Below are 18,980 nucleotides of genomic sequence, written 5' to 3'. Positions count from 1 at the left end.
CTGAAGAAGAAAAATTTATTAAGAGTCAGATGAATGAAGAAACAGAGTTAAACCGTCCAGGGAACTGGATGAGGCTGGACAAGCGCTTCAAGATGTAATCTAGGATAGGATGAACTGGTAGTGGAAAGGCCTCAGATATGCCTAATTCTCACTATAGGGCCAACCCGAATAGTACTGGCTCTGACATTGTCCTTTCCAGCACAGTTCCGACAAATAGTGGATGCGCAGTGTAACCAGGCCAGACATATTTGACCTGGCTCGGCCCTATAGTGTGAATCAGATGGCAGACTCCTCTATCACCTGCTGCTGGTGCGTATCTGTGGCCAGCTTTTAGTGGTGACGGCGTGGCCGTTGGTGCCATTGGTGCCGTTCTCTGCCTTTGGAGAGAAAGCCATTTTAACCCCCCTGTCGTTGGTCCCGTTGGTGTCAGCCTCCTCCTCCGAGCTGCTCTCCACGTCACTGCGGTCATCCTTAGACACCTGACAGACAGAGAAATACAAAGTTATAATTCAAAGTGGATGACGTGCTTGACATCCTGGAAACATGGTTGCCAGGTCTGAATGAATAATGCACCTTATTTTCATAGGTAAATTACACATAAATTAATAACATGATCTCTTCATATGTAACCCATTGCAGGTCAAAATGTCACAGACTGCCTTCATTAATTCTAACTCAAACTGAACATGCTGGAGTTTAGGAGCAACTGTGAGAAATACCTAATATTCCTAAAGATGACAACCACATTGTTTGGGGGGAAAAGTAAATGAAGGCATAAATAGAATACTTACTGCAGATGACATGATGACATTTCCACTCCTGAGGTTCTCAAGTCTGGGCCTGTATTCACAACAGTCTCCAAATGTCTGGGCCTGTATTCACAATAGTCTCCAAATGTCTGGGCCTGTATTCACAATAGTCTCCAAAAACCTGGGCCTGTATTCACAACAGTCTCCAAATGTCTGGGCCTGTATTCACAACAGTCTCCAAAAGTCTGGGCCTGTATTCACAACAGTCTCCAAATGTCTGGGCCTGTATTCACAACAGTCTCCAAAAGTCTGGGCCTGTATTCACAACAGTCTCCAAATGTCTGGGCCTGTATTCACAACAGTCTCTGAAAATCTGGGCCTGTATTCACAACAGTCTCCAAATGTCTGGGCCTGTATTCACAATAGTCTCCAAAAGTCTGGGCCTGTATTCACAACAGTCTCCAAATGTCTGGGCCTGTATTCACAATAGTCTCCAAAAGTCTGGGCCTGTATTCACAATAGTCTCCAAAAGTCTGGGCCTGTATTCACAACAGTCTCCAAAAGTCTGGGCCTGTATTCACAACAGTCTCCAAAAGTCTGGGCCTGTATTCACAACAGTCTCCAAAAGTCTGGGCCTGTATTCACAACAGTCTCCAAAAGTCTGGGCCTGTATTCACAACAGTCTCCAAAAGTCTGGGCCTCTATTCACAACAGTCTCCAAATGTCTGGGCCTGTATTCACAACAGTCTCCAAAAGTCTGGGCCTGTATTCACAACAGTCTCCAAATGTCTGGGCCTGTATTCACAACAGTCTCCAAAAGTCTGGGCCTGTATTCACAACAGTCTCCAAAAGTCTGGGCCTGTATTCACAACAGTCTCCAAAAGTCTGGGCCTGTATTCACAACAGTCTCCAAATGTCTGGGTCTGTATTCACAACAGTCTCTCGAAAGTCTGGGCCTGAATTCACAACAGTCTCTGAAAATCTGGGCCTGTATTCACAAAAGTCTCTCGAAAGTCTGGGCCTGTATTCACAACAGTCTCTCAAAAGTCTGGGCCTGTATTCACAACAGTCTCTGAAAGTCTGGGCCTGTATTCACAACAGTCTCTGAAAGTCTGGGCCTGTATTAACAACAGTCTCTGAAAGTCTGGGCCTGTATTCACAACAGTCTCTGAAAGTCTGGGCCTGTATTCACAACAGTCTCTGAAAGTCTGGGCCTGTATTCAACAACAGTCTCTGAAAGTCTGGGCCTGTATTCACAACAGTCTCCCAGTAACATTGCTGATATAGCATCAGCTGTGTCTTTTAGATCATAATGAATACGATTACATGAACAGGAAGGACCTGATCCTAGATCAGCACTTCTATTCTAAGACACTGTCCTCATACAGGCCATGACCTCATACAGGGCCTGACCTCATACAGGCCATGACCTCATACAGGCCCTGACCTCATACAGGCCCTGACCTCATACAGGCCCTGACTAGAACCCAAATTGTCCCTAATCTTGAGAAGCCAGAGCTGTACTACAACTCCCACTCACCTTTCTACATCTAACCTGTACCAGTCCTACATCCCACTCACCTTTCCTCGGACCAAGGCCTTGTAGGCTATCCCGGCTATGAGGTAGGACCAGATGACGTGCAGCATCTGTAGCACCAGCAGTAGGCAGTTGAAGAGCCACCAGGAAGGGTATGGTCCAATGATCTCCCAGCTCTCAAACAACGTTGTGTTCAGGATCCTGGAACAAAGGAAGGATCACATCATGAATTAAGAGGTGCACTGAAAGTATGTAAGCGCTCACACACACACACACACACACACACACACACACACAAAGCCATATTTAATCCAACCCCTACGAATGACACACGTACATGTTTTTGGAGAGGTGCAGGGGGCTGGCACACAGGCCAGCTCACTTCCTGACAGATTTTATCCGTCTGACCGGGGATTCAAACTGGCAACCAGTTGTTGGCTCGCCTCTCAAACCGCTAGGCTACCTGCCTACTTTATCTGCTTGGATAAAATAAAAAAACAGAAATACCTTATTTACGTAAGTATTCAGACCCTTTGCTATGAGACTCCAAATTGAGCTCAGGTGCCTCCTGTTTCCATTGATCATTCTTGAGATGTTTCTACAACTTGATTAGAGTCTTCCTAGACCTGGACGCCCGGCCAAACTGTGGGAATGTTTTTCAGCAGCAGGGACTGGGAGACTAGTCAGGATCGAGGGAAAGATGAACGGAGCAAAGTACAGAGAGATCTTTGATGAAAACCTGCTCCAGAGCGCTCAAGACCTCAGACTGGGGCGAAGGTTCACCTTCCAACAGGACAACAACCCTAAGCACACAGCCAAGACAAGTCTCAATGTCTTTGAGTGGCCCAACCAGAGCCCGGACTTCAACCCGATCGAACATCTCTGGAGAGATCTGAAAATATCTGTTGCAGCGACGCTCCCCATTAAAACCTGACAGAGTGGAGGATTTGCAGAGAAGAATGGGAGGAACTCCCCAAACAATCATTTCGCTACACTTGCAATAACATCTGCATGTGACCATTAAAATTTGATTTGAAATACAGGTGTGCCAAGCTTGTAGCGTCATACCCAAGAAGATTTGAGGCTATAATCACTGCCAAAGGTGCTTCAACTAAGTACTGAATAAAGGGTCTGAATACTTATGCCAATGTCATATTTCAGTTTTTTTTTATTTTGAAATAAATTTGCTAACATTTCTAAAAACCTGTTTTTGCTTTGTCATGAAACATCTATTGAACTGACATTAGAATAGGGCCGTAATGTAACAAAATGTGAAAAAAGTAAAGAGGTCTGAATACTTTTCCCGAATGCACTGTAGTTCTGCTGAATGTTATTTCACCTTTAGTTAACCAGGAAGTCCCATTACCCAGGAAGTTTCCCAAGGGAGACCTGGCAGACAGACAGAGACTAACCATAGAGGGTAATTGGATAACCATAGAGGGTAGATGGATAACCATAGAGGGTAGACGATAGCCATAGAGGGTAGATGGATAACCATAGAGGGTAGATGGATAACCATAGAGGGTAGATGGATAACCATAGAGGGTAGATGGATAACCATAGAGGGTAGACGATAGCCATAGAGGGTAGATGGATAACCATAGAGGGTAGATGAATAACCATAGAGGGTAGATGGATAACCATAGAGGGTAGATGGATAACCATAGAGGGTAGATGGATAACCATAGAGGGTAGATGGATAACCATAGAGGGTAGATGGATAACCATAGAGTTTCACTAACCGTAGAGGGTAGATGACGAGCCGTGTGATGAAGAAGACTACTGCAAACAGAACAAACAGGAAGTCACACAACCGCTGGTACTTGGCGTAGTTGGCCAGCTTGGCTGCCTGAAAAAGAGGAGTAGGAAAAGCTTGATATAATTCAATGTACCTACTAGTTTCTGTGTCTGACTGAATGTTCCATGTCACACCAGAAGTTCCTTCTTCATGAGAAATAAGACTGATGTACATTCCAGTATCTACACTAGCATATCCCTGAGAATGCATGGCCAACTCATTCTAAGTACTATGCTAGTTTGTAAATGTGGAAACTGGAACTGAGCCTGTCTCTCTCTCTCTCTCTCTCTCTCTGTGTGTGTGTGTGTCTCTCTCTCTCTCTCTCTGTGTGTGTCTCTCTCTCTCTCTCTCTCTGTGTGTGTCTCTCTCTCTCTGTGTGTGTGTGTGTGTGTGTGTGTGTGTGTGTGTGTGTGTGTGTGTGTGTGTGTGTGTGTCCGTCCATACCCACTCACCTCCAGTATGAAGTCTGATGCATCGTGGACACACATCACCAGACTCCCAACACGTAGCATGTTGTTAGCGTAGGAGAAACTGATCAGGCTCACCGTTGCTAGGTGATGGATGAACATGATGGGAAAGTCCTGCAATTCAACAACGAACCAGGAGGAGGTTACCACAGCAACTGGGTCATAACGAACCAGGAGGAGGTTACCACAGCAACTGGCTCATAACGAACCAGGAGGAGGTTACCACAGCAACTGGGTCATAACGAACCAGGAGGAGGTTACCACAGCAACTGGCTCATAACGAACCAGGAGGAGGTTACCACAGCAACTGGGTCATAACGAACCAGGAGGAGGTTACCACAGCAACTGGCTCATAATGAACCAGGAGGAGGTTACCACAGCAACTGGGTCATAACGAACCAGGAGGAGGTTACCACAGCAACTGGGTCATAACGAACCAGGAGGAGGTTACCACAGCAACTGGGTCATAACGAACCAAGGAGGTTACCACAGCAACTGGGTCATAACGAACCAGGAGGAGGTTACCACAGCAACTGGGTCATAATGAACCAGGAGGAGGTTACCACAGCAACTGGGTCATAACGAACCAGGAGGAGGTTACCACAGCAACTGGGTCATAACGAACCAGGAGGAGGTTACCACAGCAACTGGGTCATAACGAACCAGGAGGAGGTTACCACAGCAACTGGGTCATAACGAACCAGGAGGAGGTTACCACAGCAACTGGGTCATAACGAACCAGGAGGAGGTTACCACAGCAACTGGCTCATAACGAACCAGGAGGAGGTTACCACAGCAACTGGCTCATAACGAACCAGGAGGAGGTTACCACAGCAACTGGGTCATAATGAACCAGGAGGAGGTTACCACAGCAACTGGCTCATAACGAACCAGGAGGAGGTTACCACAGCAACTGGGTCATAATGAACCAGGAGGAGGTTACCACAGAAACTGGGTCATAACGAACCAGGAGGAGGTTACCACAGCAACTGGGTCATAATGAACCAGGAGGAGGTTACCACAGCAACTGGGTCATAACGAACCAGGAGGAGGTTACCACAGCAACTGGGTCATAACGAACCAGGAGGAGATTACCACAGCAACTGGGTCATAACGAACCAGGAGGAGGTTACCACAGCAACTGGGTCATAATGAACCAGGAAGAGGTTGTCACAGCAACTGGGTCATTATAGAAAAGTTCCAAGGCAATTCTGGAATACTACTTGTGTACTCTCACATGATCTACTCTTCTACAGTAACAGTAAGACATGATCTACTCTTCTACAGTAAGACATGATCTACTCTTCTACAGAAGCAGTAAGACACATTATCAATTCTTCTACAGTAGCAGTAAGACACGGGAACAGACAGGGAGCACTGTAAGCCAAGGTCAGAGATGAACAGTTTGAAGCAACCACACTAAAATAAACAGACAGTCTATGACTCTGACACACTGAGGACATGTCCAGTGACAGCTACAATGACCAGACAAACTGACAGTTACAATGACCAGACAAACTGACAGCTACAATGACCAGACAAACTGACAGCTACAATGACCAGACAAACTGACAGCTACAATGACCAGACAAACTGACAGTTACAAACTGACAGCTACAATGACCAGACAAACTGACAGTTACAATGACCAGACAAACTGACAGCTACAATGACCAGACAAACTGACAGCTACAATGACCAGACAAACTGACAGCTACAATGAAAAGACAAACTGACAGCTACAATGACCAGACAAACTGACAGCTACAATGACCAGACAAACTGACAGTTACAATGACCAGACAAACTGACAGCTACAATGACCAGACAAACTGACAGTTACAAACTGACAGCTACAATGACCAGACAAACTGACAGCTACAATGACCAGACAAACTGACAGCTACAATGACCAGACAAACTGACAGCTACAATGACCAGACAAACTGACAGCTACAATGACCAGACAAACTGACAGTTACAAACTGACAGCTACAATGACCAGACAAACTGACAGCTACAATGACCAGACAAACTGACAGCTACAATGACCAGACAAACAGACAGCTACAATGACCAGACAAACTGACAGTTACAATGACCAGACAAACTGACAGTTACAAACTGACAGCTACAATGACCAGACAAAATGACAGCTACAATGACCAGACAAACTGACAGCTACAATGACCAGACAAACTGACAGCTACAATGACCAGACAAACTGACAGTTACAAACTGACAGCTACAATGACCAGACAAACTGACAATTACAATGACCAGACAAACTGACAGTTACAAACTGACAGCTACAATGACCAGACAAAATGACAGCTACAATGACCAGACAAACTGACAGCTACAATGACCAGACAAACTGACAGTTACAATGACCAGACAAACTGACAGCTACAATGACCAGACAAACTGACAGCTACAATGACCAGACAAACTGACAGCTACAATGACCAGACAAACTGACAGCTACAATGACCAGACAAACTGACAGCTACAATGACCAGACAAATTGACAGTTACAAACTGACAGCTACAATAACCAGACAAACTGACAGCTACAATGACCAGACAAACTGACAGCTACAATGACCAGACAAACTGACAGCTACAATGACCAGACAAACTGACAGCTACAATGACCAGACAAACTGACAGCTACAATGACCAGACAAACTGACAGTTACAAACTGACAGCTACAATGACCAGACAAAATGACAGCTACAATGACCAGACAAACTGACAGCTACAATGACCAGACAAACTGACAGCTACAATGACCAGACAAACTGACAGTTACAAACTGACAGCTACAATGACCAGACAAACTGACAATTACAATGACCAGACAAACTGACAGTTACAAACTGACAGCTACAATGACCAGACAAACTGACAGCTACAATGACCAGACAAACTGACAGTTACAAACTGACAGCTACAATGACAAGACAAACTGACAGTTACAATGACCAGACAAACTGACAGCTACAATGACCAGACAAACTGACAGCTACAATGACCAGACAAACTGACAGCTACAATGAAAAGACAAACTGACAGCTACAATGACCAGACAAACTGACAGCTACAATGACCAGACAAACTGACAGTTACAATGACCAGACAAACTGACAGCTACAATGACCAGACAAACTGACAGTTACAAACTGACAGCTACAATGACCAGACAAACTGACAGCTACAATGACCAGACAAACTGACAGCTACAATGACCAGACAAACTGACAGCTACAATGACCAGACAAACTGACAGCTACAATGACCAGACAAACTGACAGTTACAAACTGACAGCTACAATGACCAGACAAACTGACAGCTACAATGACCAGACAAACTGACAGCTACAATGACCAGACAAACTGACAGCTACAAAGACCAGACAAACAGACAGCTACAATGACCAGACAAACTGACAGTTACAATGACCAGACAAACTGACAGTTACAAACTGACAGCTACAATGACCAGACAAAATGACAGCTACAATGACCAGACAAACTGACAGCTACAATGACCAGACAAACTGACAGCTACAATGACCAGACAAACTGACAGTTACAAACTGACAGCTACAATGACCAGACAAACTGACAATTACAATGACCAGACAAACTGACAGTTACAAACTGACAGCTACAATGACCAGACAAAATGACAGCTACAATGACCAGACAAACTGACAGCTACAATGACCAGACAAACTGACAGTTACAATGACCAGACAAACTGACAGCTACAATGACCAGACAAACTGACAGCTACAATGACCAGACAAACTGACAGCTACAATGACCAGACAAACTGACAGCTACAATGACCAGACAAATTGACAGTTACAAACTGACAGCTACAATAACCAGACAAACTGACAGCTACAATGACCAGACAAACTGACAGCTACAATGACCAGACAAACTGACAGCTACAATGACCAGACAAACTGACAGCTACAATGACCAGACAAACTGACAGTTACAAACTGACAGCTACAATGACCAGACAAAATGACAGCTACAATGACCAGACAAACTGACAGCTACAATGACCAGACAAACTGACAGCTACAATGACCAGACAAACTGACAGTTACAAACTGACAGCTACAATGACCAGACAAACTGACAGCTACAATGACCAGACAAACTGACAGCTACAATGACCAGACAAACTGACAGTTACAAACTGACAGCTACAATGACCAGACAAACTGACAGCTACAATGACCAGACAAACTGACAGCTACAATGACCAGACAAACTGACAGTTACAAACTGACAGCTACAATAACCAGACAAACTGACAGCTACAATGACCAGACAAACTGACAGCTACAATGACCAGACAAACTGACAGCTACAATGACCAGACAAACTGACAGCTACAATGACCAGACAAACTGACAGCTACAATGACCAGACAAACTGACAGTTACAATGACCAGACAAACTGACAGTTACAAACTGACAGCTACAATGACCAGACAAAATGACAGCTACAATGACCAGACAAACTGACAGCTACAATGACCAGACAAACTGACAGCTACAATGACCAGACAAACTGACAGTTACAAACTGACAGCTACAATGACCAGACAAACTGACAGCTACAATGACCAGACAAACTGACAGCTACAATGACCAGACAAACTGACAGTTACAAACTGACAGCTACAATGACCAGACAAACTGACAGCTACAATGACCAGACAAACTGACAGCTACAATGACCAGACAAACTGACAGCTACAATGACCAGACAAACTGACAGTTACAATGACCAGACAAACTGACAGTTACAAACTGACAGCTACAATGACCAGACAAACTGACAGCTACAATGACCAGACAAACTGACAGTTACAATGACCAGACAAACTGACAGCTACAATGACCAGACAAACTGACAGCTACAATGACCAGACAAACTGACAGCTACAATGACCAGACAAACTGACAGCTACAATGACCAGACAAACTGACAGCTACAATGACCAGACAAACTGACAGCTACAATGACCAGACAAACTGACAGCAGCTACAATGACCAGACAAACTGACAGCTACAATGACCAGACAAACTGACAGCTACAATAACCAGACAAACTGACAGCTACAATGACCAGACAAACTGACAGCTACAATGACCAGACAAACTGACAGCTACAATGACCAGACAAACTGACAGCTACAATGACCAGACAAACTGACAGCTACAATGACCAGACAAACTGACAGTTACAATGACCAGACAAACTGACAGCTACAAACTGACAGCTACAATGACCAGACAAACTGACAGCTACAATGACCAGACAAACTGACAGCTACAATGACCAGACAAACTGACAGTTACAAACTGACAGCTACAATGACCAGACAAACTGACAGCTACAATGACCAGACAAACTGACAGTTACAATGACCAGACAAACTGACAGTTACAAACTGACAGCTACAATGACCAGACAAACTGACAGCTACAATGACCAGACAAACTGACAGCTACAATGACCAGACAAACTGACAGTTACAAACTGACAGCTACAATGACCAGACAAACTGACAGTTACAAACTGACAGCTACAATGACCAGACAAACTGACAGCTACAATGACCAGACAAACTGACAGTTACAAACTGACAGCTACAATGACCAGACAAACTGACAGCTACAATGACCAGACAAACTGACAGCTACAATGACCAGACAAACTGACAGCTACAATGACCAGACAAACTGACAGCTACAATGACCAGACAAACTGACAGTTACAAACTGACAGCTACAATGACCAGACAAACTGACAGCTACAATGACCAGACAAACTGACAGCTACAATGACCAGACAAACTGACAGCTACAATGACCAGACAAACTGACAGCTACAATGACCAGACAAACTGACAGTTACAAACTGACAGCTACAATGACCAGACAAACTGACAGCTACAATGACCAGACAAACTGACAGCTACAATGACCAGACAAACTGACAGTTACAAACTGACAGCTACAATAACCAGACAAACTGACAGCTACAATGACCAGACAAACTGACAGCTACAATGACCAGACAAACTGACAGCTACAATGACCAGACAAACTGACAGCTACAATGACCAGACAAACTGACAGTTACAATGACCAGACAAACTGACAGCTACAATGACCAGACAAACTGACAGCTACAATGACCAGACAAACTGACAGCTACAATGACCAGACAAACTGACAGTTACAATGACCAGACAAACTGACAGTTACAAACTGACAGCTACAATGACCAGACAAACTGACAGCTACAATGACCAGACAAACTGACAGCTACAATGACCAGACAAACTGACAGCTACAATGACCAGACAAACTGACAGTTACAAACTGACAGCTACAATGACCAGACAAACTGACAGCTACAATGACCAGACAAACTGACAGCTACAATGACCAGACAAACTGACAGTTACAAACTGACAGCTACAATGACCAGACAAACTGACAGCTACAATGACCAGACAAACTGACAGCTACAATGACCAGACAAACTGACAGCTACAATGACCAGACAAACTGACAGCTACAATGACCAGACAAACTGACAGTTACAAACTGACAGCTACAATGACCAGACAAACTGACAGCTACAATGACCAGACAAACTGACAGCTACAATGACCAGACAAACTGACAGCTACAATGACCAGACAAACTGACAGCTACAATGACCAGACAAACTGACAGCTACAATGACCAGACAAACTGACAGCTACAATGACCAGACAAACTGACAGCTACAATGACCAGACAAACTGACAGCTACAATGACCAGACAAACTGACAGTTACAAACTGACAGCTACAATGACCAGACAAACTGACAGCTACAATGACCAGACAAACTGACAGTTACAAACTGACAGCTACAATAACCAGACAAACTGACAGCTACAATGACCAGACAAACTGACAGCTACAATGACCAGACAAACTGACAGCTACAATGACCAGACAAACTGACAGCTACAATGACCAGACAAACTGACAGCTACAATGACCAGACAAACTGACAGTTACAATGACCAGACAAACTGACAGCTACAAACTGACAGCTACAATGACCAGACAAACTGACAGCTACAATGACCAGACAAACTGACAGCTACAATGACCAGACAAACTGACAGTTACAAACTGACAGCTACAATGACCAGACAAACTGACAGCTACAATGACCAGACAAACTGACAGCTACAATGACCAGACAAACTGACAGTTACAAACTGACAGCTACAATGACCAGACAAACTGACAGCTACAATGACCAGACAAACTGACAGCTACAATGACCAGACAAACTGACAGCTACAATGACCAGACAAACTGACAGTTACAAACTGACAGCTACAATGACCAGACAAACTGACAGCTACAATGACCAGACAAACTGACAGCTACAATGACCAGACAAACTGACAGCTACAATGACCAGACAAACTGACAGCTACAATGACCAGACAAACTGACAGCTACAATGACCAGACAAACTGACAGCTACAATGACCAGACAAACTGACAGTTACAAACTGACAGCTACAATGACCAGACAAACTGACAGCTACAATGACCAGACAAACTGACAGCTACAATGACCAGACAAACTGACAGCTACAATGACCAGACAAACTGACAGCTACAATGACCAGACAAACTGACAGTTACAAACTGACAGCTACAATGACCAGACAAACTGACAGCTACAATGACCAGACAAACTGACAGCTACAATGACCAGACAAACTGACAGTTACAAACTGACAGCTACAATAACCAGACAAACTGACAGCTACAATGACCAGACAAACTGACAGCTACAATGACCAGACAAACTGACAGCTACAATGACCAGACAAACTGACAGCTACAATGACCAGACAAACTGACAGCTACAATGACCAGACAAACTGACAGCTACAATGACCAGACAAACTGACAGCTACAATGACCAGACAAACTGACAGCTACAATGACCAGACAAACTGACAGCTACAATGACCAGACAAACTGACAGTTACAAACTGACAGCTACAATGACCAGACAAACTGACAGCTACAATGACCAGACAAACTGACAGCTACAATGACCAGACAAACTGACAGCTACAATGACCAGACAAACTGACAGCTACAATGACCAGACAAACTGACAGCTACAATGACCAGACAAACTGACAGCTACAATGACCAGACAAACTGACAGCTACAATGACCAGACAAACTGACAGCTACAATGACCAGACAAACTGACAGTTACAAACTGACAGCTACAATGACCAGACAAACTGACAGCTACAATGACCAGACAAACTGACAGTTACAAACTGACAGCTACAATAACCAGACAAACTGACAGCTACAATGACCAGACAAACTGACAGCTACAATGACCAGACAAACTGACAGCTACAATGACCAGACAAACTGACAGCTACAATGACCAGACAAACTGACAGCTACAATGACCAGACAAACTGACAGTTACAAACTGACAGCTACAATGACCAGACAAACTGACAGCTACAATGACCAGACAAACTGACAGCTACAATGACCAGACAAACTGACAGTTACAAACTGACAGCTACAATGACCAGACAAACTGACAGCTACAATGACCAGACAAACTGACAGTTACAAACTGACAGCTACAATGACCAGACAAACTGACAGCTACAATGACCAGACAAACTGACAGCTACAATGACCAGACAAACTGACAGCTACAATGACCAGACAAACTGACAGCTACAATGACCAGACAAACTGACAGCTACAATGACCAGACAAAGAAGTTACAAACTGACAGCTACAATGACCAGACAAACTGACAGCTACAATGACCAGACAAACTGACAGTTACAAACTGACAGCTACAATGACCAGACAAACTGACAGCTACAATGACCAGACAAACTGACAGCTACAATGACCAGACAAACTGACAGTTACAAACTGACAGCTACAATGACCAGACAAACTGACAGCTACAATGACCAGACAAACTGACAGTTACAAACTGACAGCTACAATGACCAGACAAACTGACAGCTACAATGACCAGACAAACTGACAGCTACAATGACCAGACAAACTGACAGCTACAATGACCAGACAAACTGACAGCTACAATGACCAGACAAACTGACAGCTACAATGACCAGACAAACTGACAGCTACAATGACCAGACAAACTGACAGCTACAATGACCAGACAAACTGACAGTTACAAACTGACAGCTACAATGACCAGACAAACTGACAGCTACAATGACCAGACAAACTGACAGCTACAATGACCAGACAAACTGACAGCTACAATGACCAGACAAACTGACAGCTACAATGACCAGACAAACTGACAGCTACAATGACCAGACAAACTGACAGTTACAAACTGACAGCTACAATGACCAGACAAACTGACAGCTACAATGACCAGACAAACTGACAGTTACAAACTGACAGCTACAATAACCAGACAAACTGACAGCTACAATGACCAGACAAACTGACAGCTACAATGACCAGACAAACTGACAGCTACAATGACCAGACAAACTGACAGTTACAAACTGACAGCTACAATGACCAGACAAACTGCCAGCTACAATGACCAGACAAACTGACAGCTACAATGACCAGACAAACTGACAGTTACAAACTGACAGCTACAATGACCAGACAAACTGACAGCTACAATGACCAGACAAACTGACAGTTACAAACTGACAGCTACAATGACCAGACAAACTGACAGCTACAATGACCAGACAAACTGACAGCTACAATGACCAGACAAACTGACAGTTACAAACTGACAGCTACAATGACCAGACAAACTGACAGCTACAATGACCAGACAAACTGACAGCTACAATGACCAGACAAACTGACAGCTACAATGACCAGACAAACTGACAGTTACAAACTGACAGCTACAATGACCAGACAAACTGACAGTTACAATGACCAGACAAACTGACAGCTACAATGACCAGACAAACTGACAGCTACAATGACCAGACAAACTGACAGCTACAATGACCAGACAAACTGACAGCTACAATGACCAGACAAACTGACAGCTACAATGACCAGACAAACTGACAGCTACAATGACCAGACAAACTGACAGCTACAATGACCAGACAAACTGACAGCTACAATGACCAGACAAACTGACAGTTACAAACTGACAGCTACAATGACCAGACAAACTGACAGCTACAATGACCAGACAAACTGACAGTTACAAACTGACAGCTACAATAACCAGACAAACTGACAGCTACAATGTCCAGACAAACTGACAGCTACAATGACCAGACAAACTGACAGCTACAATGACCAGACAAACTGACAGCTACAATGACCAGACAAACTGACAGCTACAATGACCAGACAAACTGACAGCTACAATGACCAGACAAACTGACAGTTACAAACTGACAGCTACAATGACCAGACAAACTGACAGCTACAATGACCAGACAAACTGACAGTTACAATGACCAGACAAACTGACAGTTACAAACTGACAGCTACAATGACCAGACAAACTGACAGCTACAATGACCAGACAAACTGACAGCTACAATGACCAGACAAACTGACAGTTACAAACTGACAGCTACAATGACCAGACAAACTGACAGTTACAAACTGACAGCTACAATGACCAGACAAACTGACAGCTACAATGACCAGACAAACTGACAGTTACAAACTGACAGCTACAATGACCAGACAAACTGACAGCTACAATGACCAGACAAACTGACAGCTACAATGACCAGACAAACTGACAGTTACAAACTGACAGCTACAATGACCAGACAAACTGACAGCTACAATGACCAGACAAACTGACAGTTACAATGACCAGACAAACTGACAGCTACAATGACCAGACAAACTGACAGCTACAATGAAAAGACAAACTGACAGCTACAATGACCAGACAAACTGACAGCTACAATGACCAGACAAACTGACAGTTACAATGACCAGACAAACTGACAGCTACAATGACCAAACAAACTGACAGTTACAAACTGACAGCTACAATGACCAGACAAACTGACAGTTACAATGACCAGACAAACTGACAGCTACAATGACCAGACAAACTGACAGCTACAATGACCAGACAAACTGACAGCTACAATGACCAGACAAACTGACAGCTACAATGACCAGACAAACTGACAGCTACAATGACCAGACAAACTGACAGCTACAATGACCAGACAAACTGACAGCTACAATGACCAGACAAACTGACAGTTACAAACTGACAGCTACAATAACCAGACAAACTGACAGCTACAATGACCAGACAAACTGACAGCTACAATGACCAGACAAACTGACAGCTACAATGACCAGACAAACTGACAGTTACAATGACCAGACAAACTGACAGTTACAAACTGACAGCTACAATGACCAGACAAACTGCCAGCTACAATGACCAGACAAACTGACAGCTACAATGACCAGACAAACTGACAGTTACAAACTGACAGCTACAATGACCAGACAAACTGCCAGCTACAATGACCAGACAAACTGACAGCTACAATGACCAGACAAACTGACAGTTACAAACTGACAGCTACAATGACCAGACAAACTGACAGCTACAATGACCAGACAAACTGACAGTTACAAACTGACAGCTACAATGACCAGACAAACTGACAGCTACAATGACCAGACAAACTGACAGTTACAATGACCAGACAAACTGACAGCTACAATGACCAGACAAACTGACAGCTACAATGAAAAGACAAACTGACAGCTACAATGACCAGACAAACTGACAGCTACAATGACCAGACAAACTGACAGTTACAATGACCAGACAAACTGACAGCTACAATGACCAGACAAACTGACAGTTACAAACTGACAGCTACAATGACCAGACAAACTGACAGCTACAATGACCAGACAAACTGACAGCTACAATGACCAGACAAACTGACAGCTACAATGACCAGACAAACTGACAGCTACAATGACCAGACAAACTGACAGCTACAATGACCAGACAAACTGACAGCTACAATGACCAGACAAACTGACAGCTACAATGACCAGACAAACTGACAGCTACAATGACCAGACAAACTGACAGCTACAATGACCAGACAAACTGACAGCCTACAATGACCAGACAAACTGACAGCTACAATGACCAGACAAACTGACAGTTACAAACTGACAGCTACAATAACCAGACAAACTGACAGCTACAATGTCCAGACAAACTGACAGCTACAATGACCAGACAAACTGACAGCTACAATGACCAGACAAACTGACAGCTACAATGACCAGACAAACTGACAGCTACAATGACCAGACAAACTGACAGCTACAATGACCAGACAAACTGACAGTTACAAACTGACAGCTACAATGACCAGACAAACTGACAGCTACAATGACCAGACAAACTGACAGTTACAATGACCAGACAAACTGACAGTTACAAACTGACAGCTACAATGACCAGACAAACTGACAGCTACAATGACCAGACAAACTGACAGCTACAATGACCAGACAAACTGACAGTTACAAACTGACAGCTACAATGACCAGACAAACTGACAGTTACAAACTGACAGCTACAATGACCAGACAAACTGACAGCTACAATGACCAGACAAACTGACAGTTACAAACTGACAGCTACAATGACCAGACAAACTGACAGCTACAATGACCAGACAAACTGACAGCTACAATGACCAGACAAACTGACAGTTACAAACTGACAGCTACAATGACCAGACAAACTGACAGCTACAATGACCAGACAAACTGACAGCTACAATGACCAGACAAACTGACAGCTACAATGACCAGACAAACTGACAGCTACAATGAAAAGACAAACTGACAGCTACAATGACCAGACAAACTGACAGCTACAATGACCAGACAAACTGACAGCTACAATGACCAGACAAACTGACAGCTACAATGACCAGACAAACTGACAGTTACAAACTGACAGCTACAATGACCAGACAAACTGACAGTTACAATGACCAGACAAACTGACAGCTACAATGACCAGACAAACTGACAGCTACAATGACCAGACAAACTGACAGCTACAATGACCAGACAAACTGACAGCTACAATGACCAGACAAACTGACAGCTACAATGACCAGACAAACTGACAGCTACAATGACCAGACAAACTGACAGTTACAAACTGACAGCTACAATAACCAGACAAACTGACAGCTACAATGTCCAGACAAACTGACAGCTACAATGACCAGACAAACTGACAGCTACAATGACCAGACAAACTGACAGCTACAATGACCAGACAAACTGACAGCTACAATGACCAGACAAACTGACAGCTACAATGACAACAACTGACAGCTACAATGACCAGACAAACTGACAGCTACAATGACCAGACAAACTGACAGCTACAATGACCAGACAAACTGACAGTTACAAACTGACAGCTACAATGACCAGACAAACTGACAGCTACAATGACCAGACAAACTGACAGCTACAATGACCAGACAAACTGACAGTTACAAACTGACAGCTACAATGACCAGACAAACTGACAGTTACAAACTGACAGCTACAATGACCAGACAAACTGACAGCTACAATGACCAGACAAACTGACAGCTACAATGACCAGACAAACTGACAGCTACAATGACCAGACAAACTGACAGCTACAATGACCAGACAAACTGACAGTTACAAACTGACAGCTACAATGACCAGACAAACTGACAGCTACAATGACCAGACAAACTGACAGTTACAATGACCAGACAAACTGACAGCTACAATGACCAGACAAACTGACAGCTACAATGAAAAGACAAACTGACAGCTACAATGACCAGACAAACTGACAGCTACAATGACCAGACAAACTGACAGTTACAATGACCAGACAAACTGACAGCTACAATGACCAGACAAACTGACAGTTACAAACTGACAGCTACAATGACCAGACAAACTGACAGTTACAATGACCAGACAAACTGACAGCTACAATGACCAGACAAACTGACAGCTACAATGACCAGACAAACTGACAGCTACAATGACCAGACAAACTGACAGCTACAATGACCAGACAAACTGACAGCTACAATGACCAGACAAACTGACAGCTACAATGACCAGACAAACTGACAGCTACAATGACCAGACAAACTGACAGTTACAAACTGACAGCTACAATGACCAGACAAACTGACAGCTACAATGACCAGACAAACTGACAGTTACAAACTGACAGCTACAATAACCA

The 18,980-nt window shown here is 43.8% G+C and overlaps 1 protein-coding gene across 1 annotated transcript in view; it reads right to left on the bottom strand.

The window, feature by feature from the left end:
- Positions 1-18,980, bottom strand: part of LOC106583702 (ceramide synthase 5) — a 94,466-nt gene that overhangs the window by 503 nt on the left and 74,983 nt on the right. Inside the window, exons 7-10 of the mRNA XM_014168206.2 lie at positions 4,537-4,665; positions 4,029-4,135; positions 2,331-2,487; positions 301-479 (exon numbers count right to left, since the gene is read on the bottom strand). Coding sequence (XP_014023681.2) covers positions 301-479; positions 2,331-2,487; positions 4,029-4,135; positions 4,537-4,665 — 572 coding nt within the window. The remainder of the gene's footprint in view (positions 1-300; positions 480-2,330; positions 2,488-4,028; positions 4,136-4,536; positions 4,666-18,980) is intronic.

This window comes from Salmo salar, chromosome ssa22 (genome assembly GCF_905237065.1).
Source record: "Salmo salar chromosome ssa22, Ssal_v3.1, whole genome shotgun sequence".
NCBI lineage: Eukaryota > Metazoa > Chordata > Actinopteri > Salmoniformes > Salmonidae > Salmo > Salmo salar.
This window is presented reverse-complemented; position numbering and strand designations above follow the sequence as displayed.